Source organism: Lampetra fluviatilis, chromosome 27, assembly GCF_964198595.1.
Source record: "Lampetra fluviatilis chromosome 27, kcLamFluv1.1, whole genome shotgun sequence".
Lineage (NCBI taxonomy): Eukaryota > Metazoa > Chordata > Hyperoartia > Petromyzontiformes > Petromyzontidae > Lampetra > Lampetra fluviatilis.
The window spans coordinates 2,119,346-2,146,776 of NC_136301.1; the positions used below are offsets into that span (position 1 = coordinate 2,119,346).

General features: G+C 49.1%; 1 protein-coding gene across 6 annotated transcripts in view; it reads right to left on the reverse strand.

Moving 5' to 3' along the window:
* LOC144942270 (muscleblind-like protein 2a) overlaps positions 1–18,970 on the reverse strand; it is a 40,271-nt gene extending 21,301 nt beyond the window's left edge. For 3 of the 6 annotated variants that reach the window (XM_078869028.1, XM_078869026.1, XM_078869023.1), the window contains exons 1-3: positions 18,717–18,970; positions 9,819–9,889; positions 22–134 (exon numbers count right to left, since the gene is read on the reverse strand). In XM_078869028.1, coding sequence (XP_078725154.1) covers positions 22–134; positions 9,819–9,852 — 147 coding nt within the window. In that variant the 5' untranslated portion in view covers positions 9,853–9,889; positions 18,717–18,970. Of the gene's footprint in view, positions 1–21; positions 135–9,818; positions 9,890–10,927; positions 10,945–16,953; positions 17,018–18,716 lie in introns of those variants that run through there. The other 3 variants (XM_078869024.1, XM_078869025.1, XM_078869029.1) reach the window with 3 other exon arrangements.
* Between the last annotated feature and the right edge of the window lie 8,461 nt (positions 18,971–27,431).

Consider the following 27,431-nt stretch of genomic DNA (forward strand, 5'->3'; position numbering starts at 1 on the left):
GGGGGGGAGGGGGGGGGCTACCTCGAGCGTGAGCCACTTGGTGTCGCGGGGCACCAGGCTGATGGGGGCCACGGCCGCCACCTCGCTGTTCATGGGCCCTGCTGCCAGGGAGCTCCCCCACCGACAGTCGGCTCCTGTGGGGAGAGGGAGAGAGAGCGTGAGTGTGTGTGTGCGCGTGCATAAGAGCGTGTGCAAGAGGCTTAGTAGATGCTAGGTCTACTCAGCCTTAAAAGGGCACCCGATGTGGTGCACCTCCGACGAAGACTGTTGGCTACGTACGTGCGGTGCGGAAGAAGTTCAATATACGTACGCACAACAGCACTTGGTTTGAGGGATGTTTGTCTTTGCGAGTGTGTACATAGGTGTGTGCATGTAGGTGTGTGTAGGAGTGTTGTGTTTAAGTATGCGGCGCGGTAGTATAGTGGTTAGCGCATTACACGGCTACCCGAGTTTGATTCCTGCTAACGACTAATTCAAGTGGCGGATATTTTAATTGGCGCTGGGCCTCCCCTAGGTCAACTCAGCCGACCTGATGTGGTGCATAAAACATCAGAACTGGGGAGACAGAGGCGACCTGGCGTGGCGTTGGCCACCCACTCGATCGCCAACAGCACCTGCCCCGACAGTCTATATGGAGAATCTTTGCGTTGAGTATGTTTACGTTTTTTCTTCTTGGTTCCTACGGTAAAGTCACGTAGAAGGGAAATAATAAAATAATTAAAATAAAACATAATACAATGTTTCCCTTCTACGTGACTTTACCGAAAGAACCAAGAAGATGAATCCCTGCAGTCACGAAAGCTTTAAATCGAAATTTATGTTTACGTTGTCCATGCACACGTGCGAATATGGTAATACGTGTACGTATGCACTCGTGTGTACGTGTGCGTCTTTGCGTGGGGAATGATGGCAAAATTGGTTGGCGGCAAATCACTGCACTAGAAACCCGGCGACCTGGGTTCAATTTCTAGCCGTGCAACAGCGGCATGTGCTCCGCATCAATCTGTCCAGGCTCTGCACGTTCGAAAGATTCGTCAATAAAACAAAAGGCGTCTGGTGTGGTGTCCCTTCCAGCACTGGGGGGAGGCGATCGTGACCGAGTGCGATGCCAACGCACCCCGCCACCGCTTGTTGTGGCAGCCTTAATAGGCGCTTGCTAAAAACACTTGTTCCTACAGTGCCATAAGGCGACAGGGGAGATCCGTGCGTTGTTTTGTGTCCAATGTAAGTCTATTTCACCGAGGCTTTCTTTCCAGTCTCATAGTTCACCTCCGATTAGCACGGTTGGCTCGGTACGGTTCAACATAGATGGCTACACAGCGGGAATCATGGGCATACGCACAGCACCGACTCAATCGACAGATGAACAGACTGTCCAATAAACACGCAAGCAGTCGCGCAAACACACAGCCTCGGATATGCAACAACTGCCGTTCGCCACAAAGTGGCAGTGATGTCACTGCGGCACCTGTGCCAGGCTAGGTGCTCCTCAGATACGCAGGCGGTTACAGAGCCTCACAGATGTACGGGCAGTCACACAAACACAAAGCCTCAGATATACAAAGATCCCCCCCATATAGCCTGAACAGACTGTTGGGGCAAGTGCTGTTAGCGAGCACCTATGAAGGCCGGCACGGCACGCAAGGGTGGCCAGCACCACGCCTGGCCGCCTTTGTCTCCCCAGTGGCGATGTTTACACACCGCACCAGGTACTCATTTGAGGCTGAGTTGACCTAAAAGAGGCCCAGGAGCGGTTCAGATAATCGTCACTCGTGCTGGTCGTGAGCTGGAATAGAACTTGGGTTACCATGTCTGTAGCGCAGCGCGCTAACACCACTACACTACTGCTCCCCACGGTCACATAGACACACAACCTCAGACACAGATGGTGTCAGGTGAGTAAACAGTTTGATAGACAAATAGTCTGTCCACCTATAACACGGTAGTAGTTGCCTTCTTGAAGAACCACCGCATTATGGAAGAATCGCGTAATGATAACACGTGAGATGCGTCCGCAGGCTGAACAATGACTGAGGCACGTGGGTGCCATCTATAAGCACCCAGCAGCATCCCAATGCCTCGTGCGATGCTACCCCGAGGCAGCGGTACAACCACCAATTTCTACTCGCACGACGCAGTTTCTGTTCAGTCTAACGCGTGATATCCAATTCGCATCCGCGTCATAAAAAGACGTGTTCCCTGATACATTCATCGCGTTGTATCCAATTTGCGGTATGAAAGCAGGCGCTATAGGAGAACTGACTGTACGTACCGTGCGTCTCAGACACAATCTCATCGGCAGATTTACAAATTGATGCGTCGTTACGGCCTACTCGTCCGAGCGTCGCCGTGATATAAGTGCTCTAGATATAATATCAACGTTCACGACGAATGACGATTATCGCGAAATCGATGTCTCATCGCCTTGTAAACCTAAACAACATTTTTTATTGCACCGATGTTGCGCTATGTGGCACGGAATTCCCAGTACCACTGGAGATCGCCTTAAAGTTCCTCGACTGCGGATCACTCGACGTAAACCTGCACCCGTGAGTCGGTCCTGTAATCCCGGGTAAAACTTTGCAGCACACAGACGCACATAACGCACGCAACTGTCAGTGACAGAACAAGAAAGAAATAAAATACTGGTAGGAACCTCCTGGTTACACCAGCCCACAGGGGATTATTGTGTCCGTCGTGCAGGGAGGGGCTGGGTGGGGAGGGTGGGGCTGGGTGGGAGGGGAGGGTGGGGAGGGGCTGGGTGGGGAGGGTGGGGCTGGGTGGGGAGGGGCTGGGTGGGGAGGGTGGGGCTGGGTGGGGAGGGGAGGAGAAGGTGGGGAAGGGCTGGGTGGGGAGGGTGGGGATGGGCTGGGTGGGGAGGGAGGGGCTGGGTGGGGGGTGGGAGGGGTGGTTCTGGGTGGGGAGGGGCTGGTCACCCCGTGGTGCCCTTATAAAACTCAACGTTTAACCTACTCACGCCGGCTTGTGCCCGCCCTCACAGTCGGGCATATTTGCGGAATACACCACGCCGCCGTTGACCCTGGCCATTGACCGAGCAACCCAACGTTCCTACCAGCTCCCTCCGCAGGAGGAATGTGTTTAAATTAACTTCTACAATAGCCGAGGCTCACTGCGAGTCGTGATGCGGGTTTACAGGGGTATTCACGGACGATACTTTGCCGGATGGACGATACGATTCTCGTGGATATGCTACATCGTGCGTTACACGTGGTAGGATCGTGGCAACCCCGCGACTACACCTAACCCTATCCCCCCGACATCTCCCTCCACCTCTCCACCCCGGACCCCAGGCGGGGATTGAACTCCCCCACAAGAGAGGGAGCTGCGGTGCTGGTGGCGAGGGGTGGTGGTGGTGGTGGCACCAGCGGTATCCATGACGATGGTGATTATTTAACGAGGCCATGGATGAGGAGACTGCGGGGGGTCAGGAGAAGGGAGGGGCACAGACTCCGCACCCTCCCTCCTCCTGACATGACTAATTAGCCGCTAATTGGTGTAAGTGGTCGAGAAGGGGGCTCCTCCCAGGCGCACGGGGAGGGCAAAGCCACCACCTGGCACCACGTGTGTGTGTTGGTGTGTGTGTATCTGTGTGGGTGTATCTGTGTGGGTGTATCTGTGTGTGTGTATCTGTGTGTGTGTATGGGTGTGTGTATTGGTGTGTGTGTATCTGTGTGTGTGTATCTGTGTGTGTGTATCTGTGTGTGTGTATCTGTGTGTGTGTATCTGTGTGTGTATGGGTGTGTGTATTGATGTGTGTGTATCTGTGTGGGTGTATCTGTGTGTGTGTATCTGTGTGTGTGTATCTGTGTGTGTGTGTATGGGTGTGTGTATTGGTGTGTGTGTGTATATCTGTGGGGAGCGGTAATGTAGCGGTTAGCGCACTGTGCTATAAACACAGCGACACGGGTTCGATTCCCGCTCACAGCCAAAACCAGTGATGATTATCTGAAACGGTCCCGGGCCTCCCCTAGGTCGACTCAGCCTCAAATGAGTACCCGGTGCGGTGTGTAAACATCACCACTGGGGAGACAAAGGCGGTCGGGCATGGTGCTGGCCACCCACCCCCTCGTGTACCGTTCTGGCCTTCATAGGTGCTTGCTAACAGCACTTGCCCCTACAGTCTGTTAAGGCTATACGGGGGATCTTTGTCTTTTTGTGTATCCGTGTGTGAGTGGGAGGCGGTAGTGTGGTGGTTAGCAGTGGTGCTGCGCTACGAACCTAGCGACCCGAGTTTGATTCCCGCTCACGGTTACCACCGATGACGATAATCTGAACTGGTCCTGGGCCTCCCCTAGGTCGACTTGGCCTCAAATGGTTACCTGGTGGTCTAAGCGTGATGCTGGCCACCCACCTTCTCGTAAACCGTTCTGGCCTTCATAGGTGCTCGCTAACAGCACTTGCCCCTACAGTCTGTTAAGGCTACACGGGGATCTTTGTATTTGTGTATCTGTGTGTCAGGATATCTTGGTGTGAGTATCTAGTAGGTGTGTGTGTGTGATTGTGGATAACTCCCACACACACACACACCATAAGATCCAGAGCCATTGGGGTGCAAGAAGGCACATCCATCTGGCCCCGACACTATTTCACATCTTTTTCAACGGTTTTATTTCACTTCACTTGTGTTTGTCGAGGTCAAATCTTGTCATCAAGAGTTAGTCTACTTCCTGTTGTCCAATCAATTCCACATTTTTCACACGTACTCAGATCCGGTGACAATGTATGCCTGTATCAACATCGGCATCAATTCATCAATTAATTGCCTCCTTTCAAGCAATGACAATCTTTGTATGGACGGCTTATTAATTATATATTTTTGTGTAGGTCAAAAACGCCGCGGTCCCTAAACTGTGGCATCGGCTCGCACAAGAAGCAGGCGCCACGTGTCTCAGGCGACATTTACGTACTTCTCAAAGACCGTGAGTTAGACGAAGTTGTTAATAAAACCGTTGTATATATAAAAAATATTTTAAGTGGTTTTTTTTACCATGTAGTTCTCAGACACTTCCTATGGTTGGTTGTACCGGAGGTATTTTCATCTGGTAGAGATGCAATGGGAGGCTGATCGAAGCCTCGTTCTAGGGATGGCACCCTACTGGGCAACCATGTTTCGTATTATTATGGACCTGGTAATTGCTGCCAACTGAGGAGTTTTAGACTGCTAACCTGGAGCAGTCCAGGAATACGTGATGTGGCCTTACGATCAGCCCTACCACCACATTCCTGCTGCGGAGGGAGCTGGTAGGAACGTTGGGTTGCTCGGTCAATGGCCAGGGTCAACGGCGGCGTGGTGTATTGCTCAAATATGCCCGACTGTGAGGGCGGGCACAAGCCGGCGTGAGTAGGTTTAACGTTGAGTTTTATAAGGGCACCACGGGGTGACCAGCCCCTCCCCACCCAGCCCCTCCCTCCCCTCCCAGCCCCTCGCTCCCCTCCCCACCCAGCCCCTCCCTCCCCACCCAGCCCCTCCCTCCCCACCCAGCCCTTCCCTGCACGACGGACACAATAATCCCCTGTGGGCTGGTGTAACCAGGAGGTTCCTACCAGTACAATTAACATCTGCCTTGCTACTATGTGACATCCAAACACTCCACTCCCTAACACTCTGCGAGTAATAGGGTAGTTATGAAGAGCGGAGAGGAGATCCCATATCTGGGCAATTTTCTGGTGTTTGGTAACACGAGTCTCATTCAGTCGAGCAGCCTTATATCTTTCCATCCAATCAATCGAGCAGCCTTATCTTTCCATCCACTGTGTAACACTACGCTGGCCGCGACGCTCTCGGTCTGCTTGGTCACAGTTATGCCCTCTCTGCCCTATGCTTACAAAACATGAAACAACCGGAACATCTGCGCCGGCTTAAAACATTCAGGCTGTCCTGCCTACTACCCATCCCAGGTTTAACCAGACTGGATTGTGCTCATCCCTGAAAGATCTGGACGGAGTCCCGTCTGCGAATTCCTCCAGCGGGCGAGGCTGCATGGCTTGGTCATGTAGCTCCCATGTCCCCCAGCCACCGCATGACCAAGCGGCTTCTATTTGGCTGGATAGAGGGGGCTACACAGGCACAACACGGGCTAGAGCCGGGGTCAGCAACCTGCGGCTCCAAAGCCACACGCGGCTCTTTAAGGACTGCTTTGTGACTTCATTTATTAATGACCGTCTCGTATGCACATGCATTGCGGCTTTAAAATATATAGTTTCTTACTGAATTCGAAAAATATGTCTCTTTCTTACTTTGGTTCCCGACCCGAGGGCTCGAGAGAGAACTTGGAGCTGCATACTGAACTGGTACCAGCAGCGTCACGGCTGGCCTCTATGGCAGTGACTTCATCGCAAGCGATGCGGTGAAGTCACCACTGCCACTTCATTATGAATCGGAATGGTGGCTATTGTCCGAGTGCAGGGCGTGTTCGTGCGTCGGTCTGTGTGTGTGTGGTTGCGGGGAGCAGTCGGATAGTGGTTAGCAAATTGAGCCACGAAATCCGCTAACCTGAGTTCAATTCCCTTGTAAAGCAAACATCAATGGCAATTATGTGAACTGGTAAACGGGCCTCAGGTAGGTCGACAGACACTAAAAGTAGTACCTGTTGCGGGTGTGTACACATCCGTACTGGGGAGATAAAAGCATTCAGGAATGGTTCTGACCACGTAATTGCGAACAAGACTCGCATTAATAGGTGAACGCTAACAGTGCTTTCCTCAGCAGTCTGTTGGCCATGTGGGGGATCTTTGCCTTTTTGGATGTTTGGGTTTGCATGCATGCATGCATGAGCATATGTGTGGATGTGTGTGCGCAGTGCACTGATTAGCACGCTGTGCTACAATCTCGGCGACTCGAGTTCGATTACCGCTCACGGGCAACACCAGTGACAGTTATATGAACCGGTCCTGGGCCTCCCCTAGGTCGACTCAGCCTTAATTGAGTCACCTGGTGCATTGTGTGAACATCGCCACAAGGGAGACAAAGGTGGACCGGCGTGGCCCTGGCCACCCAGCTCCTCGTGCGCCGTGCTGGCCTTCATAGGTGCTACTCGCCAACAGCACTTGCCCCAACAGTCTGTTAAGGCTATATGAGGAATATTTTTCTTTGCCTTTGCAGTTGCGCGTGAATGTGGCCATATATGTCCTTTTGGGGGAGTGGTAGTGCTGTGGTTAGTGCACTGCAATACGAGCCCAGCGCCACGCGAGTTTACTGCCGCGCTTACAACCAACAAAATTGCCAGCAAATATCCAAACCGGTCCTGGGAACTCCTCGAGATCGACGCTGGTGTAAGCTTCAGCACTGGGGAGACAAATGTGGCCTGGTGTTGTGTTGTCACCTACTGCGTGGTGTACCGAACTGGGCTTAATTAACGCTTGCTCGCAGCACTTGCCCCAACAGCCGTAGCATGCTATGCGGGCGGGGGGGGTGATGGATTTGTCTCTGTAGCAGCATTCTCGTAACGCTCCACAATCCGAACCTCGGAGACAGCAACCTGGACCCAATCTCCGCTACCTGGTATCTACACCGCCCAGTTCCTCCCCCAAGTCACGTTCACAGTGGCATCTTGTTCAACGTCAAAGGTGGCCAAGGTGGTTGTCGTCCTTCCACCCGCACCGGTGCTGGCTACGGCATCAGCTCGTGCGAGTCGACAGATCACAGGTGCTCGCTAACACGACAGTCTCAGCGCCATTACGTAACGCTGTATAAGCGCTGGGGGTGGCGAGCGGCGGTTGGCACACCGAGCTAAGCCGGCAAACCCCGCGCAGGACACCAGGCTCCCGCGCCTCTCACCAATGCGCGCTGAGACAAGCGTGGTGAAGTACGGTCACATCGATGCCTCATGACCCATGCGCACAGCATGAGAAGGCCCTCGTGCAGCAGTGGAGCGAGGAAGGGCGGTACGTTGCATTTACACCGCAAAACGTGCGCAAAACTCTACGATGCCCCAAAGCAGCTGCGGTGACTCTTTATAAACTTTAAACGGATTGCGTAACGCGACTCCTCGCTGCCATTCTGATACCATTTATTGGAATGGAGGTATCGGCACACTTGGAACAAAACAAGCAAAAGCTATGGGCAGGGCCGGGATGAGAACCCTCAGACTTGTCACAATTCACTTCATAGACTCGAGGAATCCACGTTTTAATATTGTTTGTACTATCTGTCTCGTTTGTATTGTTCTATATTGTTCATATGGTGCCTCTCGTTGGTGTTGTGTCCGCTCGCTTGTTCAGCATCCGATGAGCTATGAAGCTCTTTTTCAGTGGGGGCATGGGGTCAGAAAGTTACAACAAACAATACAAAAATACAATCGGAGTGCAAAGTAAAGGCAAGGTAAGAAAATGAGTAAAAATAAACTAAACATTTTTTTTAATTTAATCAGGTTGTTATTTTACTAGGCGAGGCCCACCTAGCTATTAGTTATTTTTCTGGAGTGACCGGACCACAAATGATAGCTCAACGAAGTGGCCCGTCGTGTGGAAACTTATAGCAGCCAAAAATTATAAATAGCTGCGCAACGAGGCATCGATTCACCATTTTAAAATAAATGATCACGCTCACGATTCGGAGACGGGTGACAGAACGGCAGCCGAAGGAGGCAACGTACCCCAGAGAGGATGACCAATGACCAGTGCAGATGTAGCAATGAGCTCCGCTCATGCGCAGGAGTGCAATGGAGTGCGATGGATCACTAGTGCGGGTTGTAAAATTGCGGGAGCGATTGGGTTAGGCCTTGGTCCAGAAGTGTCTAGACCATGGCTGCTGCTGCTATATGTTATGTTTAGGCTAATGGGGCAAACCAAATTGCATAAGCAACCCCCCCCCCCCCCAAAAAAAAGTGACAAAAATAGAATGGAATCTGGAATCGAATCGCGACACCGAATCGCGAGAATCAATTGAAACTGGGGCGGGGTGGTGGTGAATTATTCGGTGCCCATGAATACAATCTCCGTCGTAATCATCGCTACGTGGACAATTCCCCTGACTAATCTCTCTTCTCTCCACTCCACTCTCCTCTCTTTCCTCCTCTCCCTCTCTGTCCCAGCACCATCTCTCCCCCCTCGCTGGGGAAATCTGGCTCGAATCCCCTGTCCGGGCTGCGATCGATTCGAGAGACGGGCAGGGGAAGGGAGGGGGAGTGATACTGTAGAACGTGGTGGTGATGTAACAGAGTAAAGGTTGTGCCTATAAGGTGAAAGTGGAGTGACACAGGGAACAGGGCTGCGGACCGTGGAGCATGGTTGTGGGAAAGACAGAGTGAGAGGAATGAACACGTTGCTGGGAAGGAGAGAGTGTTTGTGGTGAGAGTGAGCGAGAAAGCGAGGAGCAATACGATGCAGAGGGGGGTATGAGAGAGTGAACGAGGGGACAGCAGGTGGACACAGCAGATGTAAGTGTGGGGGGCGGACACGCAACGTTTAGCGCGCTACGCTACGAACCCGAGTTCGATTCCCGCTCGTGGCCAACACCGGTGACGATTATCTGAACCGGTCCTGGGCTTCCCTTAGGTCGACTCAGCCTCAAACGAATACCTGGTGCGATGTGTAAACATCGCCACTGGAGAGACAAAGGCGGCCAGGCGTGGTGTTGGTCACCTACTGCATAGTTTACTGAGCCAGCCATAACAGATGCTCGCTTGCAGCTTTTTCCCCATCAGTCTGTTAAGTCTACACTTGGGGGGGGGGGAGTGGGTTTCTTTGTCTTTGCCCTAATAAAAGCGAACCAATTGGCAAAAACGACTATACCGTGTACGAATATCATGCAGTGCGTTCACGTGACATCTGCAGCCAATCGAGGCCACTACACTCACCCAAGTATAAAGGAAACGGAATCTCTTCTTGCATCGAACTTGGGATGTCGAATCGCGAATACAGCCGCAATCTGATGGAGGGGTGGGGGGAAGGGGTGGGGGAGGGGAGCGGGGTGTCGCGCATCTCTTAAATTTGTGTGAATTATCCGAGCGCTGTGCATTTGTAGTGCCTCTTAGTGGCTGCAAGTGACACGCGAACTCCGAGCGCACACAACGCAGTGGTCATTTATAGGCCACTGGCCAAAGAAACCACCCCAGTCCTGTAACATAAACGTCTTGTGGCCAAATAGGGCAAGGACACCTGTGCAATTACGTCAATTGGGTGTCACCTTCATGTAGGCGTAGCGACACAGACTATGTTATCATATAATTATAATTACAATACAAAGTGATATATGTTGGCATATTAATGTGACCGCATATCAAGACACTGTACAGATGGAGGGGGAATGTTGATTTTATGCAGAGGCAGGCAGTAACAGTTGGCTAAATTAATCTAGAGTGTCCATGTGGGTATATGCGTCTCTAATCGGCCTCTGTGGAGGAGGCTCGTGAAGGATGCTTCGGGGAAGTTGAAGGCAGTCGTCCTCCAGCAACAGCGGAGGGCAGAGGAGCAACACTCACAACTAGGAGCAGAGCGCCGGGCGGATAAAACGCAGCAAGTCGGCACATTAGGGGGAAAAGGTAGTGCATCTGCCAGTCATCTCAGTCAATGAACCCATGGCACCTGGGTCTGGCCCGTGACCTCCTGCCAGCAAGCCTTCGACACTTCAGAGAGTTTCCAGGTGCAACAAGCGTGGCACAAGTGTCATGGTGACCTCACCGCCACGTAGTGGTGAGCGGCAGTTGTTGTGGTTGTCTCAATTTGAGACTATACGTCACTATGCGAGTCTATGGGCTTTTGATTGAGTCTATGGGTCTATGTGAGAATGGGGTCTCTGTGTGAGTAAATACAATAAGGATTCATATAATAGATTTTCAGTGAGGCCACTTCATGATCTGGACACATTTTTAGGTTGCGCAACCCTCCGCCAGCCGACAAAACCAAAATAATTAAAATGTCTGGTGTAAAAGCGTTGATCATGCAAAATTTATGTGTTCAAGCTCACCGGTAAGTTGAAGAACAATTCTCACATCGAAATGAAGCCGTCAGATACAGCGTTTAATTTGAAACTACGTCGAGCAACCTCAGGTCATTGATGACGCATCTCTCGGCCTACTTAATTTAAAGAGAGATGCAGTCGGTTGTAGGCAGAGAAAGGAAGAGGAGTCTAGCCTGGATGTGAACAGGAGGCAGATAGTAGATGGCCGGGGATAAGGGCGTTTCAGACAATGGGAGCAGCAGAGAAGAATGAGTGACATGGCCATATTATACATTGCAAATGCGACAGCATAATCGAGGCTAACTCATTATTAAAATTGCTAACTCTAATTGTGATTATTCATTGAATCGTGTACATGTGTGTGTCCAGTGACTGGTCAGCATATTTATGTATAGAATCTAAACAAATCTAACTAGAACGCAAATGAAAGTGTTATAACAAAACGAACACAGGACATACGCTCCCAAGTGATGGACGCAGATTGAAATATACAAACGAACTATTCTGTACGTGAATATGACCAAATTTCCTGGAATGTGCCCATTCTCAAGAGGTTAAGCAGGCTTGAGCCTGCGTAGTGCATGTATCTACACTTTCTGCCTTCACCACAACCCGCATCTCAAGCTTAATTCCCTTCAATGCTCAATGCTGGCACAGCCTGCCATTGGGAACAGCCAATAGGAAGTTGGGGGGGGACGGGGCGGAGAAGTCTATGCTATTGGGCAATTCCACGATTTCTGACGTACGTTTCAGACACTTTAGAAAAACTGTGGGCATAATCGCCAAGTGTCTTTTGACTTGGGCACAGCACGTCGACCAATCAGGGCCGACTAAGTCAGATGCAAATTATCTGCCAAACCTTCCTTGCAAAATACGACGGCGTCGGGCATGCTGGGTGGGACAAATTGATTTTTTTCTCATCCACGCTGGGATGGAGAGAGACGATAGATTTGAGCCGCTGGTATCAAACCGATGACTCAGGGACACACATTGTGAACATATCGGTGGTCACCTTCACAAGGACACTCACAACGTAATACGATAACAATTGCGAAACTTTGACTCCCAAAGGTTGCCCCAATCTGTAGAACTGCTCCAATGAAATTGAAATGCATTTGACTTGGGACCCACGGCCGGTAACGAAGCTGCTAACACGTTAATATCAACGTTACATTGTTGTGTAGCATCATCGAATCGTGCCGGTGTAGACTACGATACACCATAACGGCACTTCTCAACACCAAACGAGAAAAGTGTACCGGCACTTTTCACCACCATCCCTGCTCGTACGCCACGAAGTTTCCACAGAGGGAAACACGGGAGTGGGGACATGGGCTGCAGGGAGAACTAGATCTTCATACCGGGACTTCAACATTTTGACCGTTAATTAAACCAACACGCACACACATTCAGTGCGTGTGTGCTGGGCCACGAGGCAGCAGTTCGGAGCACCGCTTACAAGCAAAACGAGGAAGAAAAACCTTGCACATTGCGTGGATTCTCTAGCAGTTTCCCAACGTGCGCACGTCCGCAGAAGTATTAAATCTGGCGACAATAATGCTGCCGTTTCAAGCCCCCTCCCCCCCGCAACAAGGTGACGTCACAAGGCACGTGACATGCAACATTCTCGGCGATGTTGCACGGAACGGCGACATCACCTCTGCTGGCAACGTGAATCCTTTTGACGTTGGCCTTTTTACCGCCAGGTTATTGGCAACTCTCCGAATCAATGTGGGTTAAGCGCCTCATTGTAGAGCAACCTTATATACAACTGTATTATATTCTTGGTTCTTTCGGTAAAGTCACGTAGAAGGGAAAAAAAATATATAAATATAAAATAAAATTCTCACGAATTAATATTTATATTAGATGTATATTATTTTATTACTTCCCTTCTATGTGACTTTACCGAAAGAACCAAGAATATGAATCCCTGCAGTCACGAAAAATTTTAATCAAAATACAACTTTATTGTTAGTTCTTATTGGATCATCTTTACAGATGTATCTTGCCACCATCCCTCCCCCCAACCACCCTCTCCAAATTTACAATTCTAATGCACTAAATTTCAAATGCAAATTGAGCAAAGGCTTTCATGACTAATATTATGATTCATAATTATTTTTTTTGGGTCAGATCTCAAGAGCACAAGGCCAATGTGTGTTGTACACCCTTCCCTACACTGCCCGACACGGCCAAATAAATAAAGTCGCTTTACCATGCCAGTAAGTTGAAGAGCAACCCATACGCATTCAACAGAGAGGCACGACGTTTCGCTGGCCACGACGTTCAGCATCGTCGGGCGATTTCCAGAGTTCAGCTCTAGCAGTTTATCTCTGGAACGTCATACACGATTGTTAAATTCTGTGGATTGCCCTTCAACATAGCTGTGTGGTGAAGCAATTCACATCGGCGCGCTTATTCAAGCGACAACTTTACTCATTCGACTGGTCGGGTGGAGGAGGGTGCGCAACACACATTGGCATTGCACTCACGTGATCTGGCCAAAACAAATCAACTATTAATTGCTTTCAACTGTAGCTGCATAGAGTATAAAATTCTTTAAAATCATAGGCGAGCTGTCATTGCGCTCTTATAGAAACGTGCGTTTAAGAGCATTTGGCTGCTATAAATTTCCACGTGATGAGCCACTTTGTTGAGCAATCATTTGTGGCCAAGTCGCTTCTAAAAAGAAGAGCTGCATAACTCATTGGGTCTGATCTGGTAAAAAAAAAAGTTCACTATTCTTGTTTAATTAATGCCAATGCACCGCCATTGTTTGTCAATCCACTGCTGGATTAGGCTCCCCCCACATCATACACCGTGTGAGTCATTGGTGCTACATGACCATACTTTAGCGCACTGGTCAAAGGGGGTTGGTAAAGGCGGTTGGAGAATAAAAGTGCAAGAGAGGAATGAACTGAGCTCGACTTCCCTCTGCTGCCCACCAAATAGAACCAGGCTGAAGTAAACGTGTAGTGCATTTTGGCCTCCGACCTACGAACCGGGCTGGTTATCCGTCTTTCTCAGGGGGTTTGTAATGGCTCCGTCAGACACCGAGCTGGTACTTTTGGGTTCCTAGGTTCAATGTCTAATTTATCTCTCTCGCTCACAGAGAGAGTTCATAATGGTCATGTCAGAGACACCACGCATGCACCACAAATATTCCATGTTCATGTAAGAGGAACTTGGTCAACACAATTTTTATTGTTGGTTAAAACCAAGGGGGCGCTGCGGTGGAAAGATGCTAAATACCTCACCTGGAATACAGGTCATCGTTTCGATGCAGACGCTGACACCTGTATATTTGGAGTTTGCATGTTATATCTAGATTTGAAGCGTTCGTGACTGCAAGGATTCATACTCTTAGGTTTTTTCGGTAAAGTCACGTAGGTAAAAAATAAAATTAATAAAAGTAAAATAAAAAATCACGACGTTTCGGGAGGCAACACAAGCTTCCGTCTTCAGGTGGAACCGTCACAGCACAATTGCTGTATATATGTTTACTATTGCTGTATATATGTATATTGATTGCTGTATATATGTATATACAGCAATCTATATACAGCAATCGTGCTGTGACGGTTCCACCTGAAGACGGAAGTTTGTGTTGCCTCCGAAACGTCGTGACTTTTTATTTTACTTTTATTAATTTAAATTGTATTTTTTACCTACGTGACTTTACCGAAAAAACCTAAGAGTTTGCATGTTATCTCCGTGGTTGTGCGCATTTTTCTCCAGGCCCTCTGGTTTTTCTCTCCACGTTTGAAATAAAAATGCGTTTAGAGTATTTGGCTGCGAAACTTTTCCACATTGCTAAGCCACTTCAGTGGGCTATCATTTGTGATCGCCAGTTCGCTTCTGCAAACAAACAGCTATAAAGTTCAGTTGGGCTATACTTGCTCAAATAAAACATTATTTAATCGTTAAAATGTATATATTTCGATGTTCATAAAGGCCATGTAAGGATCTCCTGAGCTGGCAGTGCTACAATTCTGAGTTCAAGGTCTAAATGTCTCTATCTCTCAAGGGGTTCGTGATGAATGTGTTAAAAATACTAAGAACCTGCAACTAACCGATATCCTAGCTTTGAGCTCTTGGTCTGATCATGTCTCTCTCGCTCTCTTGCAGAGGGTTCAAAATGGCTATGTCGAAAACACGAAGCCAGCACTTCTGAGATTCTGGGATCAAGCCCGGGGTCTGGGCATCTCTCCATTTCTCGAAGAGGAATGGGTGGGGGAGCATAATGGTCGTCTCAGAGACACTAAGCCAGAAGAATTATGATGCTTGGTTCAAGTCCTGAGTATTGGCTGGGTATGTGGTGGGTGTGTGTATGTGTGGGAGCGGCAGTCTAGCGGTTTGCGCGTTGCGCTATTAACCCAGTAACCAGAGTTCGAATCCTGCTCACGGCCAACATCAGTGACGATTAATCTAAACTCAGCCTCAAATTAGTACCTGGTACGGTGTGTAAAATCATTGCCACTGGGGAGACAAAGGCGGTCGGGCATGGTGTTGGCCATCCCGTGTGCCGTACCGGCCTTCATAGTGCTCGCTAACAGCACTTGCCCCAACAGTCTGTGAAGGCTATACTGGAGATTTGTCTTTGTGTGCGTCTCTCTTTAAGTCATCTCAGTCGGTCAACCAATAATTAATGCCACCTTGGGGCTCTCTCCGATGACCTGCCAGTGGAGCCTTCGACAAATTGACGTGGCCTCAAGGTGCACCTAGGTAAGGCCTGAAGCGGCTGTTGTCAGTATTGATAAAAATGTACAAAAAATTTCGTGTTAAATATATTGGCCCCCGCGTACAATTGTCACTACCCGAAATTCATGAAATAAATAAATGAAAATCATTCCTGGCAAAGCAACTGAAACCGTGGCAAGCCTCGATGGAAGCGTTGTGGGCGGGGGGGGGAGGAAGGATTTGAGGCGCGTTGTTGAGCGAGCGGGTTCCGACACGTTCTCGCACTGCGTGAAGAGAGAGAGGGGAGGAAAAAAACCCAACCCCGTACAGTCAGCGGCGAGATATTCAAAAATAATTAAACAACCCTAAATAAAAAATGAATTACTAAGCTGGCGGCAGCGGCGGTGGCAGCCTCGGGGCCACGTGTGTGAGTGTGGGAGGGAGGAGATGGAGGAGGAGGGAGGGAGACGGGGGGGCGGACGCAGAACGAGAGGGAGATGGGAAGGAGAGTGAGAGAGAGATAAAAGCACGGGAGAGGGAGAAGTCATGCGGGCAAAGATAGCAGAGGGGAAGTGCAAAGAGGGGGAGATACGAGAGGAAGAGAGGGGGAAGAGAGGAAGATCCGAGAGAGAAGTGGGAGGGGTGAAGGGATGGAGAGGAAGAGAGAAGGGATTGAGAGACGGAGGGGGATGGAGAGCGAGGAAAAGAAAGATTGTGGGAGTGAGAGCCAAGGGAGGAGAGGGAAAGTCGGCATGGGGAGAGGAAGGAAGAAGAGAGAGCAGGACAGCAGAGATAGCAGAGGGCGACGGGGGAGATGGCAGATGACACCGATTGAGAGGAGATGGAAAGGAGAGAAGGGAGGAGAGAGATTGTATAGATACTCAAGAGAGTAAACAGAGGGAGAAAGGGAGAGTGGCGGGAGAGTAGAAACGCACCTTTTTATTTGTTAATTTACTTTACGTATCCGTGTTTCTGCTAGAGACAGCGAAAGCGACGGGAGGAAGAGCGGGGTGAGAGAGTGGGTGGGTGGGAAGTGGGGAGGAGGGATGAGTGGGGAGGGATGAGTGGGAGAGACGAGGGAGTGGGAGAGATGCAGGGGGGGTGAGAGTTGAGTGGGAGGTGAAATGGATTGTGAGAGAGACAAGAGTAATTGACAGGAATCGAGACAACTCATCCAACAGACAATTGACCGCGCGCGAGCGAAAACACGTGGACCAGAGGGAGATCGAACCGAAGATGCGCGAGATAGAGAAATAGGGGGGACATGCAAGGAGAGATGAGGTCACACAAGTACGGCACAGGAAGACACAAAGGTCAGAGGGGCAAGGATTTACAGAGACAACACATACCGCCGTGTAGCTCCGCTCACTGTGCGTGGGACGTGTGGTGGCGTCTGCCCAGGGAGATTAATTTCTAAAATTCATGGTAACGACACAATAGTATGGACGTGCTTGTTAGCAGAGAGGGGACGCATTGAGCCGCAGAAAGACGAGATACGGACACACCGTATACACATTGACGCTGAGACTGTGATCCAGTTGAGAAATTGAAAAAGCATAAAAACACATTCACACCAACACGAGCACAGATACATGCCTTCGGTTATAGACCATAAGACAGAGAGCCACATATACAGGCCAGTGAGACACAAGATACTGAAACACAATGATATGCAAAGAGACACGATGGGACACACTTATACACGTAGATACAGATGCAAAGAGATGCACAAAGCGAGAGGCAGGCACTCAGGAACACTAGGGTACAGACACATTAAGACAGGGAGAAACAGATCCCCCGAGACGTCGACACAGTGAAACATTGATGCTAAAACACACCGAGATAGAGATACGCAGATAGAGACAATAAAATGATACAAACACACACGCTTAGAGGGAAAGACACTGCGATTTAGAAACAGGAAAGAGGGTCAGACAGTGATGGAGAGGATGGAGATGAATGCAGGGGGAGAGAGGCACGGGGAGATTCACGGCTAAAGGAAACGTAGACGCCGCTACATGTGACAATCCACTGCTGGATGAGGGCTCCCTCACGCCCGTGCGTGAGGGTGGTGAAGGTTATTTCGTGGCATACTTCAACAGGCAGGTCAGTGCGGGTCGGTGACGCCATTGATCACACACAGGCACAACAAGATCACTTTCTGACCCGCCCCTGCCGGACATGTGCGATAAAGAGCTTTATAGGTAATCGGATTCCAACAGCACCGATTCGGAACATACGCAAACACATGTACTCACGTACTGAGAGTGTATCCACATTCACACACACACATAAACACGTTAACTACCTACAATAAAGAGCCTCCCGTGTAGCCTGCACAGACTATGGGGGCAAGTGCTGTTAGCGAGCACCTATGAAGGCCGGCACGGCACACTACGAGGGGGTGGGTGGGCAGCACCACGCTCGGCCGCCTTTATCTCCCCAGTGGCGATGTTTCCACATCGCATCAGGTACTCATTTGAGGCTGAGTAGACCTACGGGAGGCCCAGAGCCGGTCCAGGTAATCGTCACTGGGTGTTGGTGGCCGTGAGCGGGAATCGAACCCTGGTCACCAGGTTCGTAGCGCAGCGTAGCGCGAACCGCTACACGACCGCTCCCCCCACACGCACAGGCACTCATCCAGACTCACAAGGACACGCATGTTAATAATATTCACAAACGCACATCCATAAACCAGCACAACAGGTCGCCCCATTCGCACTAAGAAGTGACGTTGACGTAACCCCGTAGCGCTTCGTGCCAGGCTAGGTGCACTCGGCGACCACGTGATGCGTCGAAGGCTGACTTATCAGGTCACGGGGCAGGCCCAGGTGTTACGAGTTAACAGACGACAGCTCGCACAGAGACGTGCGCGTTGTACACCGACACACACCAAACACGCGAAAACCACCACTCGCCGCCAAGTGGTGCTGACGTCACCGCGGCGCTTGTACCAGGCTAGGTGCACACACGCAACATACTCGCGCGGAGACAAACACGACCGCAAGGAGAGCGCGCGCGTACACACACACACACAACCACCAAGCCGCGGTGACATCACCGCGGCGACTGTGCCAGGCTAGGTGCACACACACACAACGTACGCACTCACCCCTCAATGCCACTCCTCGCCCAAAATCCGAGCGACAACCTCGTTCCGCTCGCTCAGCGCGGCGTGAGAGCGAGGCGGCTGTAGAGCGAGGAGAGAGAGAGAGACAGAGCGAGAGGGGAGAGAGAGAGAGAGGGCGAGAGGGGAGAGAGATGAGAGCGGGAGATTCGTTCGTGGAGCTGGAATCGCGGCCCTGCCTCTCTACGCGAGCCGCGCCTCACGCCATTGTCGCTGGGCAGACAGGGGGGCGGGGTCTCGTAGCGGAACCGGACGTGACGTCACCGGAAAAGGCGTTGATTCGAGAACTCGCTCGCTCCACCCCCTACTCCGCCGCCGCGTGCTTAGGGGGGTAGGGCTTGTGATCGAGAAGGCGGGGCTTGTGTGGGTTCTGTGGGCGGAGCCTGGCTTTCTTTGGGCGGAGTTTGTGGATCATCGGGGCGGGAGGGCGGGGCGTATGACGGTGTAGGCGGGGCTTGAGACCTACTGGGAGGGGCTTGTGATCGAGAAGGCGGGGCTTAAGACCTACCTGGGAGGGGCTTGTGAGAATGTGGGAGTGGCTTGCGGGCGTGTGGGCGGGGCTTATGTTTGAATAGGATGGGGGTTCATCTTCTTGGTTCTTTCGGTAAAGTCACGTAGAAGGGAAGTAATAAAATAATAAAATAAACATAATAAAATAATTCTCACGACGTTTCGGCCACAACGCAAGCAGCCGTCCCCCGACAGACATGGTCTTCACCTGAGGACGGCTGCTTGCGTTGTGGCCGAAACGTCGTGAGAATTATTTTATTATGTTTTTTAAATTATTTTATTCCTTCCCTTCTACGTGACTTTACCGAAAGAACCAAGAAGATGAATCCCTGCAGTCACGAAAGCTTTAAATCGAAAGGATGGGGGTGGTGGAAAAGTTGCCCGCATTTGGGTCAAACAGCTTGAACTTTCAGCGGGTTTTGCACTTAGTTCGCCACTTAAATCTGTTGTAAGTGGGTAGGGGGGCAGAGAAACAAGTGATTGAACAGCGACACTGAGACTGCACGAGGAAACCAACAAAATACATATTCATAAATTGGACCAAGTTTGAAAAAAAATACTGTACCCGCTAGTTTCTCTATCGGAATCTCCAGTAACGTCGTACATAGCAGTCATCGCCCCCTACTGCCATAATTTGGCAGGACCCCCCTAAAAAAATTGTCGTTCGACTGAGCGAGGCTGTCATGGGTAAACAACACGAGGGGGTGTGTGGCCAGCACCACGCCCGGCCGCCTTTGTCTCCCTAGTGACAATGGATACACACCGCACCAGTTACTTATTTAAAGCTGAGTTGACCGAGGGGAGACCCAGGATTTGTTCAGATGATCGTCACTGCTGTTGGTGGCCGTGCAAGGGCAACTGCTCATCGGATGTGAATTTCACAACATTCTGTGTGATCTTTCAACCCTCGTCTCCGTAGTGCTGGATTACAGAGCCATGCATCGCTACCACTGCCCCGAAATAAGACATTTTCCAATCAGTGCACAATACCTACTATCCAATATGGATTGGAAACACGGATATACTGACAGTGAACTTGAAACTAAATCTGGAAAGGGCACTAAACCGCGTTGTGGAGGTGCATGCTTGGAAGCATGCAGATACATAGGAACCCATGGATGAAACATTTGTTCGGGCAGGACCCATCATCATTGAAAAATGTTGACACTCCGACTGATGCTCCTGCTGTTGTGGAGTGACTCATGCTGCAGAGTTTGGTAGTACATGTTGTTTACGTCGTTTATTGTGAAAATTCGGTCACAGTTCCTATGATCACTGTTTCATTGCTTTTATGGCTTTATTTTGGTGATTTTCGAAAAGTTTTTCGGTTTGGCCATGTTTGTTCGTTGTAGTACAGAGTTAGACTGATTGCCTTAATCTAAGTTGTCTTGTGGTTGTTGTTGTTTGACTTGCATCCCACTGGGATTTTTGCACATTTTTGTGTACGGTGCTTTTTCTGCAACATTTTGTTGTCTTTTCTTGGATTTTCTGTTTGCACTCAGTCACATATTCACTTTAAGATGTTTTTTGTTACTGTTTTTGTTTTTTGTTTGTTGCGGTTGCACCTGATTCAAGAGCCGAATGGCTCACAGGGCTATACCTAATAAATGAACTTGAACTTGATCATATCGTGAAGGATGACCGATCTATGGACAAGACCGGTCATGGAATTACAGAGGAGGGATCAAGCGTAAGAGGATGACCAAGCGCAAGTTTGTGGTGGGTGGTGGTTGAGTGCGGCTGTCGGTAGTGCGTGTGGGTGATGATGGTGGTGTGGATGGCGACGATTATGTGAACCCGTCCTGGGCCTCCCCTAGGTCGACTCAGCCTCAAATGAGTACAGGTACTTGGTGCGATGTGTAAACATTGCCACGAGGGGATAAATGCGGCCGGGCGTGGTGTTGGCCACCCATCCCCTCGTGTGCCGTACCGGCCTTTCGCACCTCCGATTAGCACGGTTGGTCACATACGGTACGAAATAAGTTCAATATACATGCAGTTGTTTCAGTTTTCAGTTTTATTTATTTGGTATAGCCATCTGAGCCATTCGGCTCTTGAATCGGGTGCAACCGCAACAAGCAAAAAACATGAACAAGAAAACATCTTAAAGTGACTATGTGACTATGCGCAAATAGAAAAATCCAGGAAAAAACTGCAAAGTCTTCCAGAAAAAAAAGCACCGTACACCAACGCTGTGCAAAAATCCCAGTGGGATGCAAGTCAAACAACAACAACAACCACAAGACAACTTAGATTAAAGCCATCATTATAACTCCGTACTACAACAGACAAACATAGCCAAACCAAAAACACGTTTTCGAAATCACCAAAATAAAGCCATAAAAGCAATGTAACAGTGATCACATTTGACCACTGTGGAGATGTAGCGACGAGATCAGTGTGGGAGTGAGATGGATTGTGACATCGCGACATTGTATGGGATGGTGAGAAAATGTGCGGATTCTTGACTCAAGCAGTGGATCAAACATGGCTGATGATCATTGATCAAAACAGACCTGTCTTATTCCGACGGCAGCTACCAACCGGTCTGTCCGATATATTGAAAACGAGAACCCCACGTTGTGTACACGTGATCGGGTGGCTCAGAAGTCGGCGTCGACATCGCTGATATGGGTTCGAATCTGTGCTTCGGTCACGCGTGATAAAACACATCATCAAATATATGGCATCAACTGCCCAAAAACAATTGCGTTAATGTAAAATAATTTTTCATTCTTGCAGAATGTGAGGTTAAACAAAAATATTTTTCATTCAGAATCAGAATATTTATTTGGACTGCAGGAGGAAAATCCGATGAGCAATGAAGCTCCATTTTCACAGATGTTCCAGTTTGGGTGGGTCAGCATGCGACAACCACTCATTCCAGGGCATCACAAGTGCACAAGTGATAACCCTGGTGTGGATACAGAGGCCACATGAAGTGAATTTCGAGGTGCCATAGAACTCCGATGACGAACCCAGGGTGGTGCACAATAGACGTGCAGAACTACAACACCCCCCCCCCCCGTCAGTCAACTGATCTACGGCCACCTCCCCACAGCGTGTGGGTTGCGGGGGGGGCTATTAGACCATACTTCACCACGCTGGGTCACTGCAGGTTAGTGAAGGCGAGGAGCGTAGAAGCACAGCCCAAGAATGGATTTTGCTGCAAAGCCCTCTCTCTCGACGTCGCCCAAAAGCCTGTTAACACCTGCTTATGCATCGTGGTCGCCTCATCAAAACACTATTCATGCCCAACCCTGCTTATGTTCTGAGATTAAAACAAAAATTAGATCAGGTCCAATCTGGGTGTTTTGTCAGTCGGTGACTTTGTCTGATACTGGGGACATAAGTCAAAAATCGACAACAAAAACATGTAATTCACCACTCTCCTGTTGCTCTATTACTTGAGGCCGCCTTGACAAATAGCAGCCTCCCGAAGGCAGGAAAGCCCGTACAAGCCACGCCCAGTGTGACCCAGCTGCTGGTGGCGTCACCAAGCCCCGCCCTTCACCTCCCGTCCAGCGGCACACGCGGTCACCAGAAATCAGACTTTCCCCCCCCCCCACACATCCACTCGCCCAATTATTTGCAAGCTATCCGATTAAATGTAACTGGTAAATCGGTATATGAATCATTTACTCAAATAAACCAGCTCTAATTTTGTTACATAATACAATTAATAAATAAAGAGACATTTTTTTACGGGAGGGCGTTTTCAAGCGGTACACAGATACTGCCAATAGAAACTTCAAACAACAAAGACAAAGATCCCCCGTATAGCCTTTAAAGACGATTGGGTCAAGTGCTGTGAGCAAGCACCTATGAAGGCCGGCACGTTACACGATGGGGGTTAGGTAGCCAGCACCACGCCCGACCGCCTTTGTCTCCCCCAATCGCGATGCTTACACCACCAGAACCAGGTACTCATTTTAGGCTGAGTCGACGTTAGGCAAGGCCCAGTACCGGTCCAATAGATCCCCCACGCAAGGCAACACACCGTGCAAGAATGCAAAATGCACCATGGTTTATCCCACAAAACCACGGCTCCCTCCCCCTATTGGGGCAGTGATAGAGTCCACCTAGAGAGCCGAACTGCAGCACCTAACCCTTGAACCCCAGGGAAGACATCCAATGGGACAACCCGATTGGCTATTGCCATGGCAACCTGTACCCCCCCCCTATTACCTTAGCCTTGTACATGGGCTGCTAGACCTTAAAGGGGCCCTGTACTGTCAGCAGATAAGGCAAAAGTGTGCAAACATTTTCACGTGTGGAGGCTTCTCCTTTGAAATTTGGACGGATTTTAGTCTCCGTGCCCCTTTTTGCCGTGAGATAAGGGATTGGGAGCCATGTTTAGAAATATATGTTTTAACTGTATTGCATCCCTACCAAAATAGCCCTGTTGCACTGAAGATAGAGGGATTTTGAAACTGCAATTCCATTTAAAAGTCAACTGGGGCTGCTTTCCACGGGCTAGAAGTGTGGACATATCCTCTTTGTTGTCCATTTCCTTTTGACAATCGTTTATAACAATTTCGCCGGGGGATGTTACGACATCGGAGCAGCAGCAGCGCAACCATTCGTTTTAGGGAACAGCTTTCCAGTGACCTATAACTCCACACAATAAGGAGGGCACCACTCCTCCTACCCACTATTCCACCCACTGAGAATAATTCCCGTCACATGACAGTGTCAACCCAATATTTTAATGCTCAGAGCTGGAATTTTTGCCAGAAAATGCAGTGCAGAATTTTTTTGAATGTGATGGGTTTTTGTTTGTGCAGTCCATTGGTGAATGGGATTATATGACATAAAATCACTACACTTGAGGACCTGGTTTAATCACAGCCGGCTGAGACGCGGATTTGAACCCCAGATCCTAGCCGTGTTCGCTCAGCATTTTTGAGCTCTGAGCCACGCGGCCACCGAAGGTAGTGGTGAAAAAAAGTTAACCCAACAAAACACGAACGAGACTTGTACGGCCCTTTAAACTACTAAAACTAAACTTTCAAAAACATTTTACCAGGTCAGGTCCACTGAGCTATATAGCTCTTTTTCAGAAGCGACCTGGTCACAAATGATAGCTCAACAGTGGCTTATCATGTGGAAATTTATAGCAGCCAAATACTCTAAACGCGTGTTTTCTAAATGTAGAGGGAAAAACCAGAGGACCCGGAGAAAAATCCACGTGACCACGGGGAGAACATGCAAACTCCAAATATACAGGCGTCAGGTTTGAGATTGAACCCACCACCACCTGAATACCAGGCGAGGTAGTTAAACAACTCGCCACTGTGACGCCCCCTTTATTAAACTACTGCTGGATGAAAAGGCATCCTAACACTGTTGGCCTTGGGGGTATTTTTCACCATACTTCATCATGCTATTCAGTGCAGGTTAGTGAAGGCGGAAGGGAGGCTTAGTATAGATTCAGATATCAACTCACCGCTGATTTTAGCCGTGGCCGGGAATTAAACTCTATGTAGATTAGCTTTTTTTTTTTACCAACATCTGATTTGCAATGTATATTTCTAATGAGTCGTTTACAGTCCATTGTTTAATACACTGCTCTTTGAAGGCCTTCACAAACTGTTTATTGTGCGGGTTGTTTCACCATACTTCACCACGCTGGTAAGTGTGGGTTGGTGAAGGAGGGAGGGATGCTCACGACTGAAACAGACATTACTCGCCAATCGTGTTAGCCTTGGCCGGGATTCCAATTCAGGTGGCTAAGTTTATAGCGCAGCACGGGGATCATACGTTAATATGATGAACTTCTTTCGCACTGTGCGTTGCCAACCGTGCTAACATGATCTAAACGCTTCCAAACCACCACAAAATCTAGCAATTCTACGCTTGGTGGCTCCTGATATAGAGGTGGAAATTCCTAATTCCCTAATAACCATTGCCAGTCTGTCCATTGAGATGGCCATTTTTTGTCATTCCAAAAATTAGTGGCGCTCTGGTTTGTGCGCTGTGCTGTGAACCCAGTGACACGAGTTCCATTCCTGATCACGGTTCACATCAGTGGCGACTTGAACCTCCACCCCCTTCAGTGCCACCAACCCGCACTGACCAGCGTGGTGAAGTATGGTCAAACAACCCCCATGATTGGATACGGCATAGGGAGAGGACCTTCATATAGCAATGGACTGACAAAGACCTGTAAATTATTCATTATTAATATAGATTAATAATCAGGTGCTGGTTAAATGCACTAATTTATTCCAGTTTAATGTGTTACCGTTTGGGTGAAGTATGTGGGCCCGGTTAGTGTTGTTCGGTAATGAGTGTACAGTCAATGCGAGTTTGCAAGTCGAAAAAAAGACAAACACACAAAATTCCTTTAAAACATTTTCCACGGCATTTTGTCGAGTGACCTGAGAGGTCGCCACTTCAAGAGGAGGCGATGGAATGAAAAATATTTACGAAAAAAAGGCCCACGTGACTGAAAGTATGAATGTGAGGAAGCCGGCTGGCTCAGAGGGTTCACGATGTCAGTAACCACTGGGCTAGAACCTTCGATACCGGCTATTCCTCTCTCTCTCTCTCTCAGGAGGTCCACAATGGCTGTGTCAGAAAGACTGATTCAGCACTCCTGTACATATATGTTGAACTTCTTTCGCACCGCACGTAGCCAACCCTGCTAATTGGAGGTGCGGGGGAAGGACAATAAACTAAACCAAAAAAGCAGTTTTAAAGAAATGAGATTTAAATCTAGATTTTAAAAGTGCACAGCTCCAGTGGCTTCCTAATATCGGAAGGAAGAGCATTCCAGACGACTGCAAAAGCGCATCTGAAAGCACGCGATGCAGTGACCATCTTTGTTCGATGGCCAGCCAAAAGCCACTGCTAAGCCCTGGGGTCTAGCCCAGGGTCTAGGTGTCCCTCTCGCTCTCTAAGATGGTTCATAATGGCCATAATTATCAGGAATACAGAGCTGGAACTGATAACATGCTGGGTTCAAGCCCCAGGTCTGAGTGTCTATCATATATCATACACTGAAGCAAACATAGATCCCAGGTTCATACTGTGGGGGTGAATATCTGTCTCTTAGAGGGTTCATAATGGCCATGACAGACACAAGGAGTCTGCAATGCTGAAATACTTGTTTCAAGTTTTGGGTCTGGGGGTCTCTCGAAGAGGGCTCATAATGGTCACTTTTTCCAACGAGAAAACGTCCTTCGGAGTAAAGTATTCATGGATCACATATAGACGTATGAAACTCGCAAACCCACTGGACTGCGAGTGGACCAGGAGGTGGCAGTACAACAAGTGGGTTCGTGAGTAACTCCGTGTGTGCAGACCCAGATGTGTTATCCCCTCAAATGCGTGATTTGGTTTTCTCCATATCCTTCCGTTTCTGGTCAAATCCTAATTACGACGCTTATTTACCCAGGCAAGTTTAACCGAGTCTCATGGCTCTATTTCAGGTGGGTCTTGCCACGTTTTCACAACAGGGGTGCGATGGTTGCTATGCATTGTACAATATAATCGCAAATCGACTAATTGTGGTGTAATTCGTTTTTAAATATATATTTGGCAACTTTGGACCATGAAACCAAACGATCGTGGAATTTTATTGGCCAAACATCCCAATGTAACAGCACCCTTCTGAAAATATTCTTGAGACTCAGCGAAGCTTTGAACTCTGCAATAGTAATGGTACAGCCCTTTTGCATGTATGCATGTTGAACTTCTTTCACAAGGTACGTAGCTAACCGTGCTAATCGGAGGTGTGGGGGAAGGACAACAAACTAAAGACAATAAATTCGTTTTACATTTTCCAATCCACAGCAGGATGATGTTTCCCCACACAATGCGCGTCATGTTTTAGTTTTGTATTAAAATAATTAAACCACGCTGGCAAGGGCGGGTAGGTGAAGAGGAAAAGGTAAGGACCGGTTCTGGTATCACCCGCCTCACTAATGTTCGCCGTGGCCATGAACCCAACTCAGACCAGCAGGTTCACAACAGCGTGCTAACTACTGTACGATTGCCCTGCCAAATATATGCCGTGACATCAATATTGCTGTACTTGTTTTTTTCTGCTCTACCAGTGGTCGGGGGCAAGTCTGTCCATTCGACGGCCGTCGCTGAAATTCCAATGAAGCGGTACTGCATTTTTTCCACCCAAGATGGATCATTGGTTGAGTCCTAGATAGAAAATTGAATGTGAATTGGGCG